The 22,841-nt window shown below is 39.6% G+C and overlaps 1 protein-coding gene across 1 annotated transcript in view; it reads right to left on the bottom strand.

The window, feature by feature from the left end:
- Positions 1 to 14: 14 nt before the first annotated feature.
- The window catches only part of GPATCH1 (G patch domain containing 1), a 44,657-nt gene continuing 21,830 nt past the window's right edge, over positions 15 to 22,841 (bottom strand). Inside the window, exons 10-20 of the mRNA XM_008585522.1 lie at positions 20,858 to 21,062; positions 18,615 to 18,911; positions 17,430 to 17,608; positions 17,047 to 17,174; positions 15,939 to 16,075; positions 15,434 to 15,600; positions 8,181 to 8,397; positions 6,680 to 6,787; positions 4,293 to 4,390; positions 2,829 to 2,977; positions 15 to 181 (exon numbers count right to left, since the gene is read on the bottom strand). Coding sequence (XP_008583744.1) covers positions 151 to 181; positions 2,829 to 2,977; positions 4,293 to 4,390; positions 6,680 to 6,787; positions 8,181 to 8,397; positions 15,434 to 15,600; positions 15,939 to 16,075; positions 17,047 to 17,174; positions 17,430 to 17,608; positions 18,615 to 18,911; positions 20,858 to 21,062 — 1,716 coding nt within the window. The 3' untranslated portion in view covers positions 15 to 150. The remainder of the gene's footprint in view (positions 182 to 2,828; positions 2,978 to 4,292; positions 4,391 to 6,679; positions 6,788 to 8,180; positions 8,398 to 15,433; positions 15,601 to 15,938; positions 16,076 to 17,046; positions 17,175 to 17,429; positions 17,609 to 18,614; positions 18,912 to 20,857; positions 21,063 to 22,841) is intronic.

Genomic DNA, 22,841 nt, shown 5'->3' on the forward strand with positions numbered 1-22,841 from the left:
GAAAAAAAGAAATGTCAAGGTTTTAGAAATTATTTTACAGCAGGAATTTACATATAAATACAATCTGTACAATGTATTAACTGAACAATCCGCAATGAGCTTCCATCATGGAGGAGATCTGATACTAGGACAGGCCAGGGCAGAATTCAATTACTGTCTCCTTAGAGGAAGACATTTCAGCCTGGAAAAGAAAACAGAAAAGAGAGAGAAGAATTAGATATAAACTGAAAAACCAAACAGATCCTTAAGTGGTGAGAATGCCAGACCTCTTCCCTCAGTGACAGCGGAATGTCTGCACCTATAAAATACAGGTAATGACCACCCATGATGAAGCATTGTTTAATATGTGTTCTTAAAATGCTTCTTCTGTTACCCCCACAGAGGCTCACTTACTCACATCTCATATTAGGACCCATTCACAAAAGCAACTTCTAATCCCAGTTTCACTCACCTGCCTCACCTATTGTAAGACCTTTGGGAAGGAACTAAAACATGTTTGCTCCAGGGCCAAAATCTCCCTAAGTTGTCAGTCTTAAATCTCAATTCCATACATACAAGAATGTTTTTGGCAGCTGTACTTAGAGCACAGGTGGGTCACATTGGTCCTAGGTCCTTGGTCTCTAGGCCCAAAGTAGAAAACTAAATGTCTGCAACAATAGAATAGACAAATACACTGTGGTGTATTTGCATAAAGGAATACTGCACAGCAATAAGACAAGCCAGCTACTGCTGCCTACAAAACAGAGGAATCTCGTGAGCTAGACGCTGAAGAGTTCATACTACATGATTTCTTTAAATAAAGTTAAAACTTGCCAAAAGCAATCAATGGTGATAGAAGCCAGAAGAGTGTTTACCTTTGGGGAGGAGAGTGGGAATGGTACATGGGAGGAGACAGGAGAGGCCTCTGGGGTGCTGGTTTATTCCTTGATCTGGGTGCTTTCTCCATGGGTGTATTCAGGGAGTGAAAATGCATGGAGCCGTGAACTTAGGATCTCTGCACATTCACGTACACATGTGCAATAAAAAGCTTACCTAACTGTATGATTTCATTTCTGTGGCATTCCAGGATAGGCAAAACTCACTTACAGCAAGTGACAGGAAGCAGATCAGTGTCTCCCAGGGAGGGGCTGGAGGGGGCAGATGCAACTCCAACCACAACTAGGCTATACTGCCACTGAAGAAAAGTAGCAGGGGACCTGTGGCTGGTGAGACCCTGTGGCCAGTGTCGGGGATGCAGATAAGACCCACATGGCTGTGACCTTCAAATGCCCCTTCCAGAAGACACATGCAGACAAGACAGGCAATGCACCCAGAGTGAACCAAGGCACCTTTTGATGATGTGGCCCCCTCCAGGTTCTTTAGGGAAAGCTTAGGAGGCTTGGGGGTGAGGGGATGTGGGAACTACCTTTAGCAACCACAGGAGTCATATGTAAATACTCTTCACACCTCTGATCCTCCTTCTATCCTTCCCAGGCCCTTCCTCAGAGATAAGTGCTCTCATGTGTGGTAAGAATCCCTCCAGACTTTTTCCTATGCAAGAATGTATATGTGCATGTAGGGAAATCCAAAGGCCTGAGGATGGCTTTCTAGCATCAACAGTACTGAATGTATACACTGTTTTGCAGTTTTTGGTCTCTTAATAGTGAGTTTTAGATGCCAACCAGCACACAGCTATCTGCCCATGTTTTCTGACCACTGCATAGTGCTCCAAAGAACATCCGTGCTCCAGCCCATCCCACCACACCCTCCTGATGGGCACTGAGGGGCTTCCATGTATTTCCCATATGGGCAGGTGCAAGTTCTTCCCACAGCAATGACTCATCAAATGGCCAAAACTGGTTAAGAGTGATCATATCAATTATTAGAGAAATGTGTGTGTGCACATGTGAGGGGTGCGTGCATGTGTGTGTGTGTATGTGTATAACCTTGGGTTAAGAAAGGCCTTTTAAAGATAAAATTGTAAAATGTACCAACAAAAAAAAAATTGGTAAAATTGAGTACACCAAAAATTAAAACTTCTGTACAACAAAGACAGTTAAAAGCCATCTCATAGATAACACACTAAAACACAAAGAATTAATATCCAGAATTATTTTTTAATTCCTAAAAATCTATAAAACAATACATAAATATATCAGTAAAACAAACAACCCAACAGAAAACAGGATGACAAAGAACATAAGAACAAAAGAGCATATAGCAAAGGCTGAGAAATATGAAAAGATGCTCAACCTCATTAATAATCAAGGAAATGCAAATTAAATGATACCACTTTTTACCATTATACTAGCAAACATTTTATAATGTATGTAATTTTTGTAATTGATATAATAACCAGGTGCTTTTGTAATCTAAATAGATATAGCCTCTTTGGAAAGCTATTTGGTAGTATTTAGTTACTATAAATGTTCATACTGTATGTAAATTTTTCCTACATAAAAGTATTTTATATTAAAAATGTGCACAAAAATGTGGGATTATGTGTGTATGGTTGCACAAAAGAAAAAAGTCTTGCAGGTTACTTATGAATCTGATGGCAGAGGTTACTGTGAGGGAACGAGAGGTTTGGTGAATTGGTCAAGGGCCACTTTAACTTTATCTGTAAGGTCTGAATTTTCATAATGAAAATATGTTAATATTTTAATATGTTAATATGTTAATATTAAAATATGTTAATATTAGTTATGTAATTAAATATTAAAAGTTTTTTAAAAGCCTGGTTAATATACAAATTTCCCATTTCTGACATTTGCCTCTAAGTAAGTACATCAAATATTCAGTAAGCCTTTGAAAGTTTTCTGAAAAACCCACTGTACCCCATTGCCTACCGCCTCAGTAGCTCCTGGGGTGACATGTCTGCGGTTCCTTCTTTGTCACTCTGGCTGTCACTGCTGTCGGTACTCTCAGAACTACTCCTTTTCTCTGATTTTTTATTCTTTTGCTTCCCTTTGTGTTTATGCTTCCTGTGTTTCTTTTTCTGTAAAAAAAAAAAGGGAGGGGGGACCAAATGGGTGTTTCCCTCCCTAATTCACTACAATGAAAGGCATTTGGAGAGGGGGATAGGGAGAGATTGGACAAGGGGCATAAAGAATAAGTACAATTTGTAACAATATACATACTAGTAATATTGATTTGATCAATGTATATCAACATTGAATCTCAAAAATATGTATAATCAATTATGATTCAATAAAAAAATAATTAAAAGAAAGAAAGAAAAGAAGGAAGGAAGGAAGGCATTTGGTTGCTGGAGTCATTCAAAAACTAAAAAGGCCTCATTTATAGTGAGTGTTAGCCTAACATGAGCAAACCAGAAGCAGACAGCTGTGCACATTCTCAACTGTGCACACACTGACACAGCCAATCCTCTAGCAACAGACATAGGAGAACCAAGCAGATGTAGGCAGGGCCCTGTCTTGACACTTAGCCCCCATCTTATGCACAGTGACCCGGGCCACCTCCTGTGAGAACCTGACCAGTTTATTTTGTTAGGCACCTGAGAAACTACACATCAGGATGGCACGCACCCCAGAAAGGCACAAAGAAGAGGTTATAACAGATACACTGGTCAGAACAAATGGAATTTGGTCTTCAAACCTGTCAGCACTCAATTGTTTTCACTTCACTGCAAGAGAACTTCCGTCATCCTCCACGCCCAGGAATCCTTTCTTCTAGTAGCCAATAATGGAGCTGTTTCTAATCTCTTCCACTACTAGCCCAGACCACTTTGGGTACCCAACAATAATATTCACCTAATTAAAAGCCTGTGCCATAACTCAAAAAAAGACATGGATGATGAGGTAAGAGGCATTGACAGTGAAAGCACATGCTACTCCTTCTATTCAAATTTCCTCTACTTCAAATGGCAAACTATGGACTCTAATCTCAATCTGTAATAATGACAAAGCGGTTGAGAAATGTTCAAAATAATAGCTTCGTTTGAGTGAATAATCAATAAATACAATTTTATTATTTAATACTCAACCATTACTCTAAGATACTTAAATGCCCCTTTTCCTACTTTTTAATGTTCACAAAAAAAATTTTTAAAGTACATCTGAACAAATTAAAAAGTTCTGCTCTGAAAGAAAAAGAAAGTTTCTGAAAAATGAATGGTTTGCACTGAATGTCAACCTTTCTGTTAAGGCTTAGAGAGACCTGCATACCCCCATCTTGGCCAACAGATACTCTCTTGGGCTGGTGTTATGTACCACTCCTGGGGGCTTATCTGGACAACAGAAGCAGGAATGTCAGACCCCACACCTCTCCTGGGACACCCAGAGATCACTCACCTTCTCTTTCTTTCGCCTGTGCTCTTTCTTGGCCTTGTGTTTTTCTTTGTTCTTTTTATGTTTCTCTTTTTGAGGTGTCTCAAGTTTCTGACGAGCATCTGAAACACAAATGTAATCAACACATGAACTATGGGGGGAAAATAAAGACTAAATGGAAAAATAAGTAAGTTCCTAAGTTACTGAATCTGGAGTCTGACGTAGATGGAATGTTTAACATTGAGGTGGAACTCCTGCCCTTTGATTTGCTTCAGCCTCACTGATAAAGTAGACTAACACACCACATTGTAGCACTGTATTTAGAAAGAAAGAAGCCAGAAACCTGTGTGATCTATTCAGTATCCTGCCTTACCTTATCTGCCAGATGAGGCCAAATGAAGATAAAGTCAGGCCAGAATGCCCACAAGACTTCTGTAATCTAATACCCTCAGGTAAGCTCAGAGGCAGAGCAGAACTGGAAACTCAGCCCTGGGATCTTTGGCACGTTGCCTAACCTCTAGAAGTCTCAGTTTCCTCATCTATAAAATGAGGATAATAAGAATCCCTATCCTTTTAGGGACACTGGGTGGATTAGACAGGACCATACACATGAATCCCATAGCCCAGAATCCAGCACATAAATGTTAGCTCTTCTCACAATGTCCTCTCTTTACAAAAACACATTTTATAACAATTTGTCTTATAAGTGGAAACACTAAAATCTAGCATCAAAACAACCTAATGTACATAATCATTAAAAATAACTAAAGAAGGGCCGGCCCAGTGGCGCACTTGGTAGAGTGCAGCGCTTTGGAGCGCGGCAGCCCTCCCGCTGAGGGTTCGGATCCCATACAGAGACCGGTCCACTCACTGGTTGAGCGCGGTGTGGTTGCGACACTGAGGGTTGCAATCCCGTTGCCGGTCGCGGTTCGGGCGCAACACCGAGGGTTGCAATCCCGTTACCGGTCACGACAAAAAAGACAAAAAGGTAAAAAAAAAAAACAAAAAAAAACTAAAGAAGTTGCATTTACCTAGATTCTCCACTTCCAAACTTAGACCAAAATGTTTTCTTGGGTCATTAATTTCCAGGTAACCAAACCAACAAAAATTTGTAATAGTACAGATTGAGTATCCTTTATCTGAAATGCTTGGGACCAGAAGTGTTTTGAATTTTGGATATTTTTTTAGATTTTGGAATATCCATAGAATACATACTAGTTGAGCATCCCTAAACCAAAAATCTGAAATCAGAAATGCTCCAATGAGCATTTCCTTTGAATGTCATGTTGGTGTTCAAAAAGCTTCGGATTTTAGATCATTTAGGGATGTTCAACCTGTAGAAGCAGTACAAGTCATTACATCAACTTTTTCCACTTAAAGTTTCAGAATGTTTCAGAAGTGTGAATATTTCCCAAACCCAGTTAACAGGTGCCTGCAATAATCTAGTCCTATAGTGGTTCAGATTTTTCAAAATTTGAGCTCCCCAAACTTTTTTTTTAATCCTAGTTTTTGAAAAACCATTTCCCCTAAGTAACCCATAGACCAAATTACTAGCTATTACAAGGGTATCAAGGACATTCTGGGAAAGAGGCATAAATAACTTAGCTTTCAAGTGCTGACACCAATTTTAAACTAAAGATCTGAACAACTAAAGCAAATAAAAATACGTTCATTGCAATTTTTCAAAACTTCATACTTTCTCCTCTGCTTTTAATCATCTCTCTGAAAGCTGAGTTAATTAATCAAACTTAATCATTATATGTAGCACTACAGGAAACTATAAAGTGAAAAATGGAATTATATGTTATTTATATATCTGGGCCATGTTACAGATGTTTGTTAATCCAGACTTCAAAAAGATTTATATGTCTGAGCCATGTTATAGATGTTTGTTAACCTAGCCATCAAAGAGATTTTAACGTGAGATGTCAATCTAAGACAGCACTGAACATAAGTTGTTAAGGATACTGTGGGGGGTAGATAGACTGTATTTACTTCTAAAAGGACTAACTTGATTTTATTTGCTACATTAGCCAAAATATAAACGTCTTAAAATATTCTTCTCCCCACAATTTCCCTCCCATCTCTGTATTCTAGATTTTTACTTTTTTATTCTATGAGTGACAACATTTAAGACACTTAGGACTCCACTGTGAACACCTGAAAGTGAAAAAGGAAGAAAAGTTTAAAGGTCTCTGAAGCTATACAGCAACAACTATCATTCAGGCAGTAGGTGGAGGTAATGGGTTTTAAAATGGGACTTAAAATAGATAAACCAGAAACAAGCTTATACGTTGGGTCAGCCTCAAGTTGAATCAGATGGGTGAGTGTAGCAGTGCTGCTAGAGTTGTCCTATCTCAGTGCAGACACGTGCTGATGCAAACAGGCACATGAAGGAGCTCTGGACTCACTGGGACAGAAGACAGGAGGCAGCCGTGGGCCAAACTCTTCTCTTTCATCTATCTGCATCTTTCGTATCAGTAAGGGAGGAGCTGGCTCCTGGGGTGCCAGCTGGCTAGCTGAAAAACACCAGCACATTAATTTCATTCATTTACCCAATAGTAACGTGTCTCAGTCTTTAATTAATGTCTGTTGCCACCAGCTAATGTGTACTTTTCTTCACTTTACTTAACTAGCTCCTGCCAGGTGCTGAGGACACAGCAGTAGACACTGAGGATCCCACCTCTGCCCTCACGGACCCGGGAGCTGGGAAGTCAGTCACATAAGAGCACCTATGACGAAGTGCATCAAGGGCTGTAACACAGGGTGGCATGTGTACCTCTGGACATGCTCCAGATCACCTGAGACCCAAAGGGCCATTTGAGAATAAAAACTTACACAAAGAAACAGCAATGTAAGACTATGTCCCATCCCAGAAAACTGGGGGGTGACAAATTTCATTCAAAATAAATTATCAAAGAAGGAAAAACTGAAAACAAATGATCATGTTCACATTATAACTCTGTTTTTTAAACAGATTATTACATCTTCAGACAGAAGCCATATAAAAAATGGAAAAAGTCTGGAAAATAAGCATTAAAGTATTGACAGTGATTATTTCTGGGAAGTAGGATTATAGGGGATTTATGCTTTCTACATTTCTATACATTTGAACTTTTAAAATTCAAATCTATATGACTTTGTAATATAATATATGGGATTCTTTTTTTCACAGAAAAAAGAAATAGGCTGGTATTCGCAATCACTTAAGAAGAAACAATATTTTATATTTCTATATAACTTTTTTGGTTAAAGGCCCTGAAAAATTATATCTGATAACTGACAGGAGAAGGCAGAACATTCCAAGGCTTAGATGGAAAATTCTGTCAACCCACCCAAGCATCTGAAAATTCTCCCACCTCTGTAAATGACAGACAGCTTCTTTTTCTATGCCCAAACCCCCCGGCAGGGGTGAACAGAACAAGTAGGACAGGCTGCTGACCAAGTGTTAGACTCACAGTAATGAGAACAGACACAATTCTCCAAGTGCTACTATGCACCAGGCAATGCCTGTCTGATGACTGATTCAGAATATACAATTCGCCATAGAGAGAGGAAAGCAGGAAGAGCCCCTGTACACTTTATGACCAAATCTCTTCCAATAATCCTGGCACCTCCTCACAAGCCAGGTTTAAAAGAAAAGCAATCTTTTTAAATGACAATTTAACTATTTTTTAATTCTCAAATAGGATAACTCAGAAAATCAATATTATCAAACGCAGCTCTCTGAAAAATATACCACAGATTCCTACCACATAGGAAAAAAAAAAATCTGCTCCACCCCAACTAAAAATATAAGATTAAACATCATTGATTGCTAATTATCCTGATTTAAGATTACAAACTAAAAAAGAAGCTTCCCTAAAGAAACGGTTTTCTCTTTTAATCCCCAAGTCTGAAATATTGACCTACCATGTGTCACAGACGATGTTTCCCCCAAGGCAGTCTCTTCGGAACTTTTGACGATGGTCTCCCCAGAACCTGCCTGATCATCTTCACTGTCGCCCTGCTCATCCTCAGAGGATGAGGACTTTTCATCTGAGGAGCTGGCAAAGATGGCTCTGAATAAGCCCATGGATGGGCGGCTACCTTCTCCCTCAGTCTGTAAATCCACATCTTTGTTTACTATCTGTAATAACAGTGAAATTAGAGTCAGGAATAAGGAAGCAAGGGTGAGGGGAGTCAAACATTCTAGAATACACTTACATACACATACACATATATTCATGTGTATGCTCATGTACACGAGCAAATCCATGGTATCCATGACAACACACTGCCAAACTAAACAACAATCCACAAAAATTTATTTTTGTGGTGTTTCTGAGTCAAGAACTTTAGAATGTGCCAGTTAGGTAGAAGCAGCCGAAGCCTCTCATGAAGACTGGTCATTACTCAGAATTGCAAAGGACCCAGAAAAATAGAGAGCACAGTACCTCTGTCCTATTTTCAAGTCTGTCAAAGCCGTGCAGAGGTCCAGTATTAAAAGTAATGAAGATAATCTGCTCATAGGAAAACACTGAAAAAAAAAACTGGGTCTTCCACACAACTAGGAGGGAGCCAGGAACACATCGAAAAAATGGCCATGGGACTTCCCTTTGCAACAACACATCATTCTTCCTAAAATAAGTTCAGGTTATGGACATTCAGACTAACAAAAGAAAGAGGCAGAAACTTTTTCCAAACTCAATTCAGTAAAAAAGGAGCAAGAAGACAGAGCTCCTACCCTCAAACAGCTATCACCAGACAAGGATCCCAGACCCCAAGGGTAATCTAACATGCCAAGCGACATGAGAGAGCCCCAGGACCCGCCTACAGAAGCCATTTAAGTCCTTCCTTTTTTTTTTTTGGCGGATGGCCAGTATGGAGATCTGAATCCTTGACCTGGTGACAGTCCTTCCATTTTACCGCTGAAGATCCTTGGGTCAGAGCTGCGGAGAGACTCTGTCAAGGATCCACTTGTGATTTGTGCCAATGGGTGGGTCTGGACTCTACCACACAGTTGTTCTTACTCTTAGTCAGGGGTCATTCTCCATACTACACTACCGCCAATTTCTGGAACACAGTGACAAATATCCACACGAGGAAAACTGGGACAGTGGGGTCTGTAGTTTTAAAGTAAATGCTTTTCATATAAAAAAAATTAAAGAGGAAAAATTATAATAAAAAAGTCAGGCGCATGCCCAGATCTTGTTTTCTAAATACCATTCCCCACTAAAAATAACCAGGGCTCCTTGGAGTGAGGACTACTCTAGAGCTTGGGTTGAGAAAGAAAAAGATGAGCCCACAACATCTTACTGTGTGGAGAAAGCAAGGACATGCTCAGAGAATAATAGGGACATATCAAAAGGACACAGAAGCCAACAGGAAGGGGCTCCAACCAGCCAAACCTTGGAATATTTGAGCATTAAGATGAATTACATGGGCCGGCCCAGTGGCGCACTGCTACAGTGTGCTGCTTGGGAGCGCGGTGGCGCTCCCGCCGAGGGTTCGGATCCCACATACAGACCGGTTCCCGCTCACTGGCTGAGCGAGGTGCGGGCGCAGCACCGAGGGTTGCGATTCCATTGCCGGTCCCGGTCTGGTGCGGGCGCGACACTGAGGGTTGCGGTCCATTGCCGGACACGAAAAAAGACAGGAAAAAAAAAAAAAAAGATGAATTACAATAGCAGTACATTTATCCCTTTGGATAAAATAGGAAACCATGGATCCACAGTGATATAAATAAATAATTTTATGAGAAATAGGACAGTTACATATTTCAAAGTTCCTAAATACTATTAAAAAATAATTAAGCCAATTCAATTTCTACGCTACAGGGAAAATATTATTCTGATTGTTCAGAATTAAGTCAAAACTTGTAAGAAATTAATAGATAAAAGGACTTATTAATTACAAAAGGGAAAAGACTAACTTTACAGTGGAAAAACCTGGTAGACACCACCTTACATAAATGATTAAAGTGCACTTCAGTAATGGGACAAGTTGACATGATGCGCTACCTGACGGGGTGCAAGGAGGGCACAGCATCCCTTCCGAGGTTTCCTGCCAAAGATGCAGACTCTGACCCTAATCCTGAGGATGCATCAGACAAGCCCAAGTTGAGGAACATTCTACAAAATACTGGCCTGCAATCTTCAAAAGTCTTCAAAAATCATGAAAGACAAGAAAAGACTTGGGAATTGTTCCAGACTGAAGGAGACCAAAGAGATGTGATAGCTAAATGCAACAAGTGATGCTAAACTGCACCCTTTTGCTATAAAGAACGTTATTAGGACAACTGGTAGAACTTGAATGAATCTAAGGATTAGATAGCAATAATGTATCAATGTCAATTTCCTGATTTTGATGTATGTACATACTTTGATTACATAAAAGAATATCCTCCTTTGAAGGAAACACAGGGCATCTGGTTGGCAACTTATGCTGAAGTGAAAAAAATTATCTGAATTTTATTTAAACTTTTGAGATTGTTTCATAATTTATAAAAATTTCTGAGAGAGGGCCTGACAGTGAAGCACAAGAAATGATTGGAACAATTCCTAAGAAAAGTCATGAATCTGATATCTTCATGGCAAGCCACAGATACCAATATCAGCTCACATGCCTGGACCATAAACTGAATGATGGCTGACTGGTACCTGTGTTCACAGACAATTCTGGCCTTTAATGGTCTAAAATAGAAAATGGACAGGCAGAATTATCATATGTACATGAGACATTCAACTCTTAGATAGTTTCAGGAGCTGATCCTTTCTGTTTTTATTTTTTCCAGAATATAAAGGAGCTACATTAGAATTAAATAACAACACCACACAGCAAACACACAAAGTCTGTGTCTATAAAGCTCCCTCACTACCCCCTTTACCCTCCACCAAAAGATGCGCACATTCACATTTGTGTTGAGTCAGAAAGTTTTCAAAGAAAGAAATTAAATAATCCAGACAGGGAAAGAGGTCTTTCTAGGATCTCATGGCTAATAAGTGAAAATGTAAGAACCAAGAGTTTTTCCAGGCAAAAAAATATACCAATGCTATCTCAACATGATTTTCAAGAAAGTATAGAAGTGTTTTTTAATCTAATGACCATATTACAGAACCAGAGTCCCTGAGTGGGGTTTTATGCCATTAAAAAAGTAACAGTAAAGACCCAATGGACAGGTTCCAAATCTGTGGTGGCAGGGGTGGTGGCAGCAGCTGCTGGTCAGGAACCTAAGACTACAAGGGAGGGGACCTCTTTTCTCTAACCACAGGAGCTGTGGTCCCAACAGTCCAGAGTGAACTCCACTGCTTTCACCCCTTTCTGTCCTCCTGCCACCTGACTCTAGACAAAGATAAAGTCACGGGAAGTGCAAGGTAGAGCAGGGAAAATAAAGTCCCAGCTTTCTAATTGGAGGTTATGAAGGGGGAGCCTGGAGAGTCAGAAAGTGTCTGGAAGATCGTGAAGGAGAGGAGCTTAAGAAAGTGATCATATAAAGTGGTATGCGACATACCACTTTTTTTTTCTGGTGACTGGCTTTGCGAACTTCTAATTTGTTTATGAGCTGTGCACATGTAGATATGACTCTAAATAGCAAACCAAAGGCTTCAATTACACAACTGTGCGATTAACCACCATACAGGTCCCAGACCACCACTGGGTAGTGCACATGCAAGATAGATTTGAATAGTACTATATAGGCTCTGAAAACAGAAATGACTTTAGAACCACAGCCCACAGAAGATGAGCTAGAACTTGTACCCTGAACCTAAGTAGGCTGATTGCCTGCTAAAGGAAAACAAAACAAAACAAAAAAAAATCAACATTATTCTTGGAATTTTTTTTTCCTTTTTGTCTTTTTTACTGACCGGGAACAGGATCGCAACCCTCGGTGTCGCGCCCATACCGGGGACCGGCAACAGGATCGCAACCCTCGGTGTTGCGCCCGCACCGCGCTCAGCCAGTGAGCGGGAACCAGTCTCCACATGGGATCCGAACCCTCAGCGGGAGCGCCACTGTGCTCCCAAGCAGTGCACTTCTCCAGTGCGCCACCGGGCTGGCCCTATTCTTGGAATTTAAAATGGTACAGGTGATATATAATAGAAGATTCAGAGTCTCATAACAATATTCAAAATGTCCGGGATGCAATCCAAAATGACTTGGTATACGAACAACCAGGAAAATATCAACTTTCAAAAAACGATAAACACATGCCAACCCTGAAATGACAAAAATGTTGAAATTATCAAAGACTTTAAAACAGCAATTATAACCATGCTTTAAGAGCAAATGAATGAAAAGAAAAAAGGTCTCAAAAAAAAAAGGTATAAAAAAGAAACAAGAGGAAAATTTAGAAAGAAAAATACAATAACCAAAATAAAAAATTTATTGCATGGGTTCAATAGCAGAATGAAGATAACACTGGAAAGAGTCAGTGAACTTGAAGACAGATCAATAGAAATTATCTGATTTGAACAACAGAGAGGAAAAAAAAGGATTAAAAAAATGAACAGAGGCTGGCTCAAAGACCTGTGGGACGATATGAAAAAGGTCTAACATTTATGTCATCAGAATCCCAGAAGAGAAGTGAGATGTGGTGCAGAAAAAAAATGTGGAAACATAATCGCTATAAATATTCCAAATTTATGAAAGACAAACTCAGTGATTCAAGCAGTTCAGCAAACCCCAAATAAAATAAACTTAAAAAAAAAAAAATCCATGCCCAGACACATTATAATCAAATCACTAAAAAACAAAGACAAAATGAAAATCTTGAAAGCAGCCAAAGGAAAAATCGCCTCATTATGAGCAGAGAAACAACAATGTGATGACTACAGATTTTTCATCAGAAACCATGGAGACAAGAAGGAAGTGGCACAAAATTTTTAAAGGGCTAAATGAAAAGAATTGTCAACCTAGAATTCTATATCCAGCAAAAACATCCTTTAGGAATGCAGACCAAATTCAAGACATTCTCAGATGAAAGAGATTTAAGAGAATCAGTTGTTCGAAATGCTCTAAAAGAAATGGAAGTTCCTCAGACAAGAAAATGATAGGAGAGGAAAACGTGGAACTTTAGGAGTGAAGAAACAGCAGTGAAGAAAGAGCAACAGAAATGGCAAATATCTGATTAAATAAAATAGACAGTTATCTCTGCATCAATTCTTTTAAAATATGAGGGTACTTCAAAAGTTCATGGAAAAATAGAATTAAAAGATAATGCAGAAAAAAAAAGGCAATGTGAATCTTTCTATGAACTTTTTGAAGCCTCCTAGTATGTTTAACAACTGAAAACAAAAATCATAGAACTGTTTGATGGAGTTTTCAGTGTATGTATATGTAATACACAAGACAACGTAAAGGGGGTGAGTAAAGGAATCCATATAATAGTAAAATTTCTACATTCTACTTATAGTGGTAAAATATTAATTCTAAGTAGGCTGTGAAAAGGTAAGTATGTATATTATAATCCCTACAGCAATTACTAAAAAATAATAAAGTAAAAAAATTAATTCAAATAAAATACTAAAATTATTCAAGTAATCCAAAAGAAGGCAGGAAAGGGGAACAAAAGAAACAAAAAGGTATGGAAACAAACAATAAAATTGTACACCTAAATACAAAAATATCAACAATTACATTAAATGCAAATGTTCAAAACGCACAAAATATATTTATATCAAAACATATTTTTAAGAAAAACAATGACATGCTGTTTATAAGAAACCCACCTTAAATATAATGAAATAGATAGGTTAAAAGTAAAAAGATGGAAAACTATAGATTTTGCAAATGTTAACCAAAAGAAAATTACCAGGGATAAAGAGTGATACTACATAATAATAAAAGGGTCAATTCACCAAAAAGATATAACAATCCGAAATGTGTATGCACCTAACTTTCAAGAAAGCTTCATAATACATGAAGCAAAAAACCACTTTGGAACACAGTTTGGTGGTTTCTTATAAAATTAAATATATATGTACATATGACCCAGCAATCCACTACTAGGTATTTACTCTAGAGAAATGAAAACTTATGTTCACACAAAAACCTGCACATGAATGTTCCTAGCAGCTTTATTTGTCGTAGCCAAAAGCTCGAAATAAGCCAAATGTCCGTAAAAGGTAAATGGATCGACAAAACTGGTACATTCATACAATGAAATACTATTCAGCAATAAATAGGAATGAACTACACATGCACAATACTGATGAATCTCAGAGGTTTGATGCTGAGAGAAAGAAGCCAGTCTAGAAAGTCTGGATATGTACATTGTCCGACTACATTTATATAACGTTCTGGAGAGAGCAAAACTGAAAGAATATATCAGTCGTTGACAGGGCACTGGGGTGAGGGGAGGGTGTGACTAAAAGGAACCGCATGGAGGAGTTTTTCAGGATGATGACACCATCTGCAGCCTGACTGTGGCAATGGTTACATGAATCTATATATGTGTTCAAACTCATCGAATTGAGTCTGGCCACTTAGCTCAGTTGGTTAGCGGCCAGGGTTATAACACCAAGGTCCAAGGGTTCGGATCTCGATACCAGCCAGCCGCCAAAAAAATCCAAAAAACCAAACAAAAACAGTCAATTTTAATGTATGTTAATTTAAAAAATAAAACAAACATTTTTAAATGAGGCTATTAATAGAAATAAAAACCAACCTCTCAAGTTCAACTTTTAACTATTAAAGAAGCAACTTAAAAACCCAATGGATATTTTCCCTATATTCTCCATGAAAGAGAATATTTATTATCCGGACATTTTCCAGTACAAACGCATTGAATTTTGTTTCAAATGTTGAATTCTAAGTGAAAGCCATTCTAGGCAGAGAAGTTTATAACCTCTCCTCACATGATTAAAGCTATGACTGAATCGCTGGACTACAGCGCAGGCCTCAGCAAACAGCCTTTGCTCCAAACCTGACCTGCTGCTTATTTCTATAAACAGCATTTCAGTAGAACACAGCTATCTATAGCCAGTGGTTTACATATTTGCCTACAGTTTCTTTCGCACCCAACAGCAAAGTTGAATAGTTGCAATAGAGACTGTATGGCCCACAAAGCCTGAGATATTTGCTATCTGGCCCTTCCCAGTTTGCTGACTCCTGCTATCAAGTAACAAGGAGAAAAGCAAAGGCCACAATTAGCCTGGCAAAGAGAACCTGGAAGCCCCAAATACCTTATCTGAGAGTGATTCTGGTATATGCTCTTCATCTTTGTTTACTAATGGACTGGACTCTTGTTTAGGTGGACCAACTTTTGATCTTGCCAAACTTAAAAATTCACTAATGGAATCTTCTTTCTTTTCTTGTTTAGATGTATCCCATCTGGATGGTTTTCTCGACTCTGAAAGGTAGGACACAGACAAAACATCAGAATTAACAGGCAAAAGGCAAGCTCTTCATTACTGCTCTTTCAGTCACTCAGAATATTAGCACATTTATTACAAGCCAGGCACTGTCCCAGGTGTTGGGGATGTGGCAGAGACAGAGCCCCAACCCCAAAGAGTAAACATCTGGCCACTACAATATGAGCTAATTTATGAATATGAGCAATTCTTTAAATGGAGGGAGAGTTTGCACCACGTGTATCCTTAGGACCTGACCATCCTCTACTTCTGTCTTTCCAACAGACTGGGGGTTGAGACCCTGCTCAGCAAATTGACCCGAGGAGGACCTACTCACTGTCAGGCCCTCGGTGGTGTAGCACTTTTTCACTTGATGCTTGAGTTGTAGGCAAGGAAGCTGTCTCTGGGAGTGCCAAAAAGTTGAAGACAGAGTATTTGTCACGCTTCACTCTTGGTAGGCCAACTAAAGTTGAACTAGTGGTTAAGAAGAAAAAAATATATAATTTTAATACCAACTGCTAGTATAAAATCCACTTCCTGTAAAGCTTTCTATCTCATGTTTTTCACCAGTTCTCCTAAAAAGGTCTTCTAAAAAGGCTAAAAAGTTCCCCTAAGATGCTTTCACTTCTTTTTTTTGGGGGGGTCTTTTTTTTTCGTGTCCGGCAACGGATCGCAACCCTCAGTGTCGTGCCAGTACCGGACCGGGACCGGCAACGGGATCGCAACCCTCAGTGTTGCACCCGCACCTCGCTCAGCCAGTGAGCGGGAACCGGTTTGTATGTGGGATCCGAACCCTCGGTGGGAGCACTACCGCACTCCCAAGCGGTGCACTGTAGCAGTGCGCCACCAGGGCAGCCCGATGCTTTCACTTCTCAAAGCAGTTCAAGAACATAGAATAGCCAACTTTAGGACCCATGAGTTTTTCCTTCCTAGAGAAAGGGCAAGAATTTAACTTTGAAAATGGACTCCCATTAAGGAAAAGTTCCCCTGATAAAAATATACCTAAATTTTCTGACAAAGTCCCTAATTCAACTGTATATGCTTTCTTGCAGTGTTTATAATCAAATAAGGAGTTGAACTTTTATAAAGAGAAAACATATGTAACATTTTACATGTAAACTATATGAGCAACATTTAAAAGGTGGCAAATGAAAACCCAAACAAAACAAAACAAAAAAGGTAACAAATGAAGAAGGCATTAAGTTTTTGTAACTTAACGTACCTGAGTTTCAGTATGGAATGGTTTGCTATCTGGATTTTTTTTCTACTAACAAATTATAAAAGTAATTTATTAAAGCGAATCTACAAAATTTTCACCTCCAAGGATACACAAGTAAGTTCATCTAGAAAAATGGAATTTATATGAGTATGTAAGGGAGAAAGTTAGTTTTAATATAGGGGAAAATCATTTTGTACTGAAGTAAAGGCAGGTTTATCCAACTTACTCTGGATAAGGGTCAGGGACATTAAACCTCTTACACAGAAGCTTGTCAGGGTGCCACTCGAATGTGTCTCGGGTGAGCTTCCCAAACATCTTCATCCTCACAGCCGATTGCTTGTCATCCACATCATTCTGGGAAAAGATGTGCATTCTGCTTTATCAAGTGGTCACACAATTGACCGGACTGATCTTCCATTTCAAAACTTTCAAGCAGTTTACAATTACAAAAGAGCTCGTGCTCTTTTTTTGCTAAAGTGAACTGGAAACTAAAATATAAAATCATTTCTTATTCTATTAACCATAGGTATTTTACTTTTTTCACTGAAGGATTTAAAGTATTTGACTGCACAATGTTGTAACTTTAAAATGCACCAGGTTGGAACAGACCTCTTGGTCTCGAGGGACCTCAACTTGATCTGAATTGTCTTCCTCCTTGGCATGAGTGAATCTAGAGGACAAGGTCGAATGGGAAGACACATACAGCAGGGCTGCCCGCGCAAACTCATCCCGCTCACGGCCACGTTCCCACTCTGTCATACTGGGATCCAGACAACGTTCCAGAGCATCTGTGGTACAGGGAACAAGAAACTGTTTCACTTCTAGAAAAAACATGAGGCTTAAAGGGGAACATCTGGTGGGCACCACAGCACATCCCTATGTATTTCACTGTAGGAAACACAATTCTTATCCTCGTTTTCATGGGCATGGGCCAGGAGTGGTACCTGGCAGGTAATGTTGCTCTTTCCTTCAGAAATGATGCTTTTATTGAATTCTGCCTATCACATATAACAGAGAAAATGACTTGGAAGGCTAATGCTTGATTAAATCTTCAAAAGCAAGGAACTTGTCACAACTTCCGGTGACAAGTTCTTCCCAACTATTGTCCTATGTTTTGGCAGAAAAACATTCTTTCCTGACCTTTTTTTAAAATTTAACAAATAAACATTAGGGGTATGGATTTTTAGTAGAGAGGGAAGGTATAGTAAATGGACTTTGCACTCCTCAAAGATCTGTTTCTGAAAAACAACCCCTCTAATTTGCTGACAACCTCTCTCACAAGGACTACTGCATATAACAGCAATCCCTCTCATCATTCTTGCCATTTTTACTTCATAGATCACAGAGTGACTTTTTCCCCCCATGTAATGATTCTATAGCCAGCTATCTTTTTAAGTCAGATTTTAGACTATGATTTGGGACTGATGGTTAGTTAGGATCTTAAGAGAAAGTAGGAGGTGATGCTGTTCTCTTGGCGTGAAATGCAACACGTATAGAAGGCAAGCATTTGCAAACAGTAAATGGTCTGTAATTTAATATCAGCCACTGCCAAGCCATGCTCTCTACTTAAACAGCTATCTTTGCGACCTGAGATATAGAGAAACACAAGCTAAGTGATCTTGCTTTCTAAGGTCAAGTGCCAGGGCCTGAAACCTCTGCACTGTTTGCAGCAGGACAAAGCAAAACCATGGGTGGAGCAGGATATTACAACTTCAAATCTGGGACTAGGGTGAGATAGTAAGAATGCTTACCTTTCCATGGCTGATACGTGGGAGACCCAGGCCTAGCACTCACCTTTTTTACCCTGTTTCATATGTACTAAGAAATCTTCATATCGTTTTTGCTTTTCCGGATCTTTTGCAAATGGTTTGAAATTGCTGGCTTTTGTGGGGGCTGTCCCACCACCCAATGCCATGTGCCAAGAGAAATGTCCAACATCTGGAGAGGAGGCCTGGGGTCTGCTGCTTGGGGCATGTTGGGCTAGACTCCTGGCCTTGAGTTGAGCTGCTTTAAGGTCAGTTGCCTGCTTCATCTCTTTGATCCTCTCTTTATCTTTTTGTGACAGAAATTCTAACACTGAAGTAGCTGAACCTAAATAAAAATAGTAATAAGAAGGGATGAAAAGTATCACAAGACAATTATTATTTACATTTTTGTGGATGTACATTTTCAGTATCACAAACTTATATAATTGGAAATGAGCATTTTACAAGTGCTTTATTTATATTCACATATCCCTATGAACTAGATAGTACAAAATAATGAGACTCCTAATTTACAGTCGGCAAAAATGGAAGTCAGCGCTTGGACATTAATAGGATAAGTGAGTGGCCCTAGGAGGAGGAACCGGACAACCGGGCTCTGGATGTCCAGTGTGTGTGGCCACCACTGCCACAGTGCTGCCAGCACAAACTATGGTGCAGAGCACAACTATCCACTAAGCATGCACTTGTGTCACACTCACTGGGCACCAACTCCACACCAGGGACTGGCTCAGGGGTTGGTAGGACGATGCATATGAGTACCCTCCTCTCATTAGTGACAGAGAGGGACAGGAAAGAAGCCAAAGATCAACACCAGAGGAATTTTGTGAAAAAAAACAGGGTGGTGTGACTGAGGGTGATTTAGATGAGTGGGCTAGTAGCGGGGGCAGTAGAGAGATAACTAACTTACACAGTGGTCAGGGAAGCTTGGAAGTTCTCTCTACAGAGATAACATCTGAGATAAGTCCTAAGTAAAAAAAAAACAAAACAACAAAACAGGCGCCAGACTTGCAAAAATATGAGGGAAGAACAGAGGAACAGCAAACACAAAGGCCCTGAGGTGGTACCATGGCTGGCAGGATCAAGGGGAAAAAAGGAGGATCCTGAGGCTAGACCGCAAGGGGGATAAGGAAAGTGGCATAAGATATGGCTCGAAAGGTAGGCAGGTGCAGGACTGCGGAGGGCCTTGTGGGGAGTCTGGATATTTCTTTAAGTATGAGAGGTACTGAAGGGCTTTCAGGGGGGTGCTGATACAATTTGGCTCATCTAGCTGCTGTTGAGGGGAATGGGCTGCAAAGGCAAAGGAAGATTAATAAGGAGATGAAGAAGGTGGCTGCTGCAATAGTCCAGTAACAGTAGACGGGGGCTTGGACCAAGGCAGAAGTGGTAGAAATGCAGAGAAGTGGACGGAGTCCCCATGAGTATAAGAGGTAAAGCTGAGAGGACTTGCTGAGGGACTGGGTAGGGTCAGAAAAGGGAGGGAAAGAGAGGAGCTAAAAATCAGGATTCCTACATTCTGGTCTGAGCAGTGGGTCACTCGTGGTACCATTTACTGAGGTAGGGAAGACTGGAGGAAAAGCAAGTTCAGGAAGGAAGTGGAGAACCAGAAGTTCTGTATTTGTCGGTTATATTTCAGATACCTAATTAGGCTTCCAATGACAATGGTGCATAGCATGAGCCCCTGAAAGTCTAAATCAACCTCTCATAGTGAATCTTTTTGCTGCACCCTACAAGGGATTCTCCATGTTTTTCCATACTTTCAGATTCACTCATTCCTTTTTTGGGCTGAATCAGGAGAAGAGTTATAATACCCTTTTCCCCTGAGAAAAAAAAAGCATACTTTCCCAGACTCTGCAGAGAAAGGGAAGATACACATATCCCTAGATTTAACCACATTCCTAGAAAATTATTAAAAGTCTTAAAACAGCTAAGCCTAAGACAAGGGTTGTGATTTTAATGACACAAATCCAAACCGATGGTGGAAAAACAAGTCTTAAGAAGTAAAGGATGTGTAAACTTTTGTATATGCTGTTCACAATAAACAGTGTTATTTCCACAGTTTGGGAATACAAAATCATGATAAAATTTTCAATGGGAAAACAACTTTCCATTTTAATTTTAACTCCATTTATTTTAAATGTAATAATTTCAACCTTCTCCATAGCACATACCTTGAATAGGCATTTCTCCTAGCAACTCCCCCCGCTTGGAGGCATTCAGCTGGTGCCTACTGTGTGTCCATGTAATAATTTCAACCTTCTCCATAGCACATACCTTGAAAAGGCATTTCTCCTAGCAACTCCCCCCGCTTGGAGGCATTCAGCTGGTGCCTACTGTGTGTCCCTGGGTCATGTACTGCCTTTCCAGTTGACTCTGATAATACCGGAAGTAAGTGGGAGTTCTCAGAGGTTGCAGCTACCAAAGGCCTGAAATAATGCACCGGTCGATAGTCTCTCGGCAATTCCGGGGGTGGATAAATCTTAACAAAAGAAAACAAAACAAAACCCAGTAAATATAGGCTGTAAGAAGATCATGTCTGATTTAACTGGAAAAACCCATTACTTCTGAGCATTTTTAACCCTGCCCCTACCCAGGCCAACATTTAGCAGGTGGGTGGCACTGTCCATTCTAGATCTGGAGGGTCATCAGAACCACATTGTTCCAATGATCAGTCATTCTGAATATCACCCCTGCCCACTTCTATACAGTGATGCTAATATGCATGTTTTATATGAGGAGAACAATAAAGATGATAATAGATAGCACAACTTAATAGCCCACACAAAGAACTGGAACACTGTAAACCAATAGTAGTTGTACAATAGTAGCATGGAAAAAAATGAGACTCTGTCAAATTGTGCAACAGGCAAAAGTGTGAAATGATTGTGCCAGACTGGCTTAAAAGGTTTTAATATTCTTAAAATTATCCAACCTCTCTCACTAATGCAGGTCACAGCAGGAAACATTCAGTAAATACACGAGATGTTGAAATACTAAATGCAAAGAAATTTAACTGACTTTTAGAGGAAAAAACACAACTCGGTCGTGAACATCTTGGAAAAGTGCTTTGTAAAAGACAATTTTCTAGATATTGGTTTTTTCCCACTGGGAGATAAATGTATTGCCATGCTCATCTGACTTTCTTTAAACATCTCTTCAGTGTTTTTCCTTCGAAAACATGAATGTGCATTTTAGATAATACTACACTGAGCCATCCTGTAACTCAAGACACAGTAAGAAGAAGATTCTGGAGGGATATTTAAAAGATGACATTTGGGCTAGCCAGTTAACTCAGTTAGTTAGAGTGTGATATTGATAACACCACGGTCCAGGGTTTGATCCCTGTACCACCCAGCTGCCAAAAAAATAAAATAAAATAAAATAAAAGGTGACACTTGAATAGGCAACTGCTTTCTATTTCTGAGCAAAGACTGACTCTAGGTACCCAAGTTTACAAGGGTCTCAAGTTATTCATATGAAAAAACTTTTAATTTTGAAAACCTGGGTCATGTACTGCCTTTCCAGTTGACTCTGATAATACCGGAAGTAAGTGGGAGTTCTCAGAGGTTGCAGCTACCAAAGGCCTGAAATAATGCACCGGTCGATAGTCTCTCGGCAATTCCGGGGGTGGATAAATCTTAACAAAAGAAAACAAAACAAAACCCAGTAAATATAGGCTGTAAGAAGATCATGTCTGATTTAACTGGAAAAACCCATTACTTCTGAGCATTTTTAACCCTGCCCCTACCCAGGCCAACATTTAGCAGGTGGGTGGCACTGTCCATTCTAGATCTGGAGGGTCATCAGAACCACATTGTTCCAATGATCAGTCATTCTGAATATCACCCCTGCCCACTTCTATACAGTGATGCTAATATGCATGTTTTATATGATGAGAACAATAAAGATGATAATAGATAGCACAACTTAATAGCCCACACAAAGAACTGGAACACTGTAAACCAATAGTAGTTGTACAATAGTAGCATGGAAAAAAATGAGACTCTGTCAAATTGTGCAACAGGCAAAAGTGTGAAATGATTGTGCCAGACTGGNTCAGAGGTTGCAGCTACCAAAGGCCTGAAATAATGCACCGGTCGATAGTCTCTCGGCAATTCCGGGGGTGGATAAATCTTAACAAAAGAAAACAAAACAAAACCCAGTAAATATAGGCTGTAAGAAGATCATGTCTGATTTAACTGGAAAAACCCATTACTTCTGAGCATTTTTAACCCTGCCCCTACCCAGGTCAACATTT

Source organism: Galeopterus variegatus, unplaced genomic scaffold (assembly GCF_000696425.1).
Source record: "Galeopterus variegatus unplaced genomic scaffold, G_variegatus-3.0.2 Scaffold3605, whole genome shotgun sequence".
NCBI lineage: Eukaryota > Metazoa > Chordata > Mammalia > Dermoptera > Cynocephalidae > Galeopterus > Galeopterus variegatus.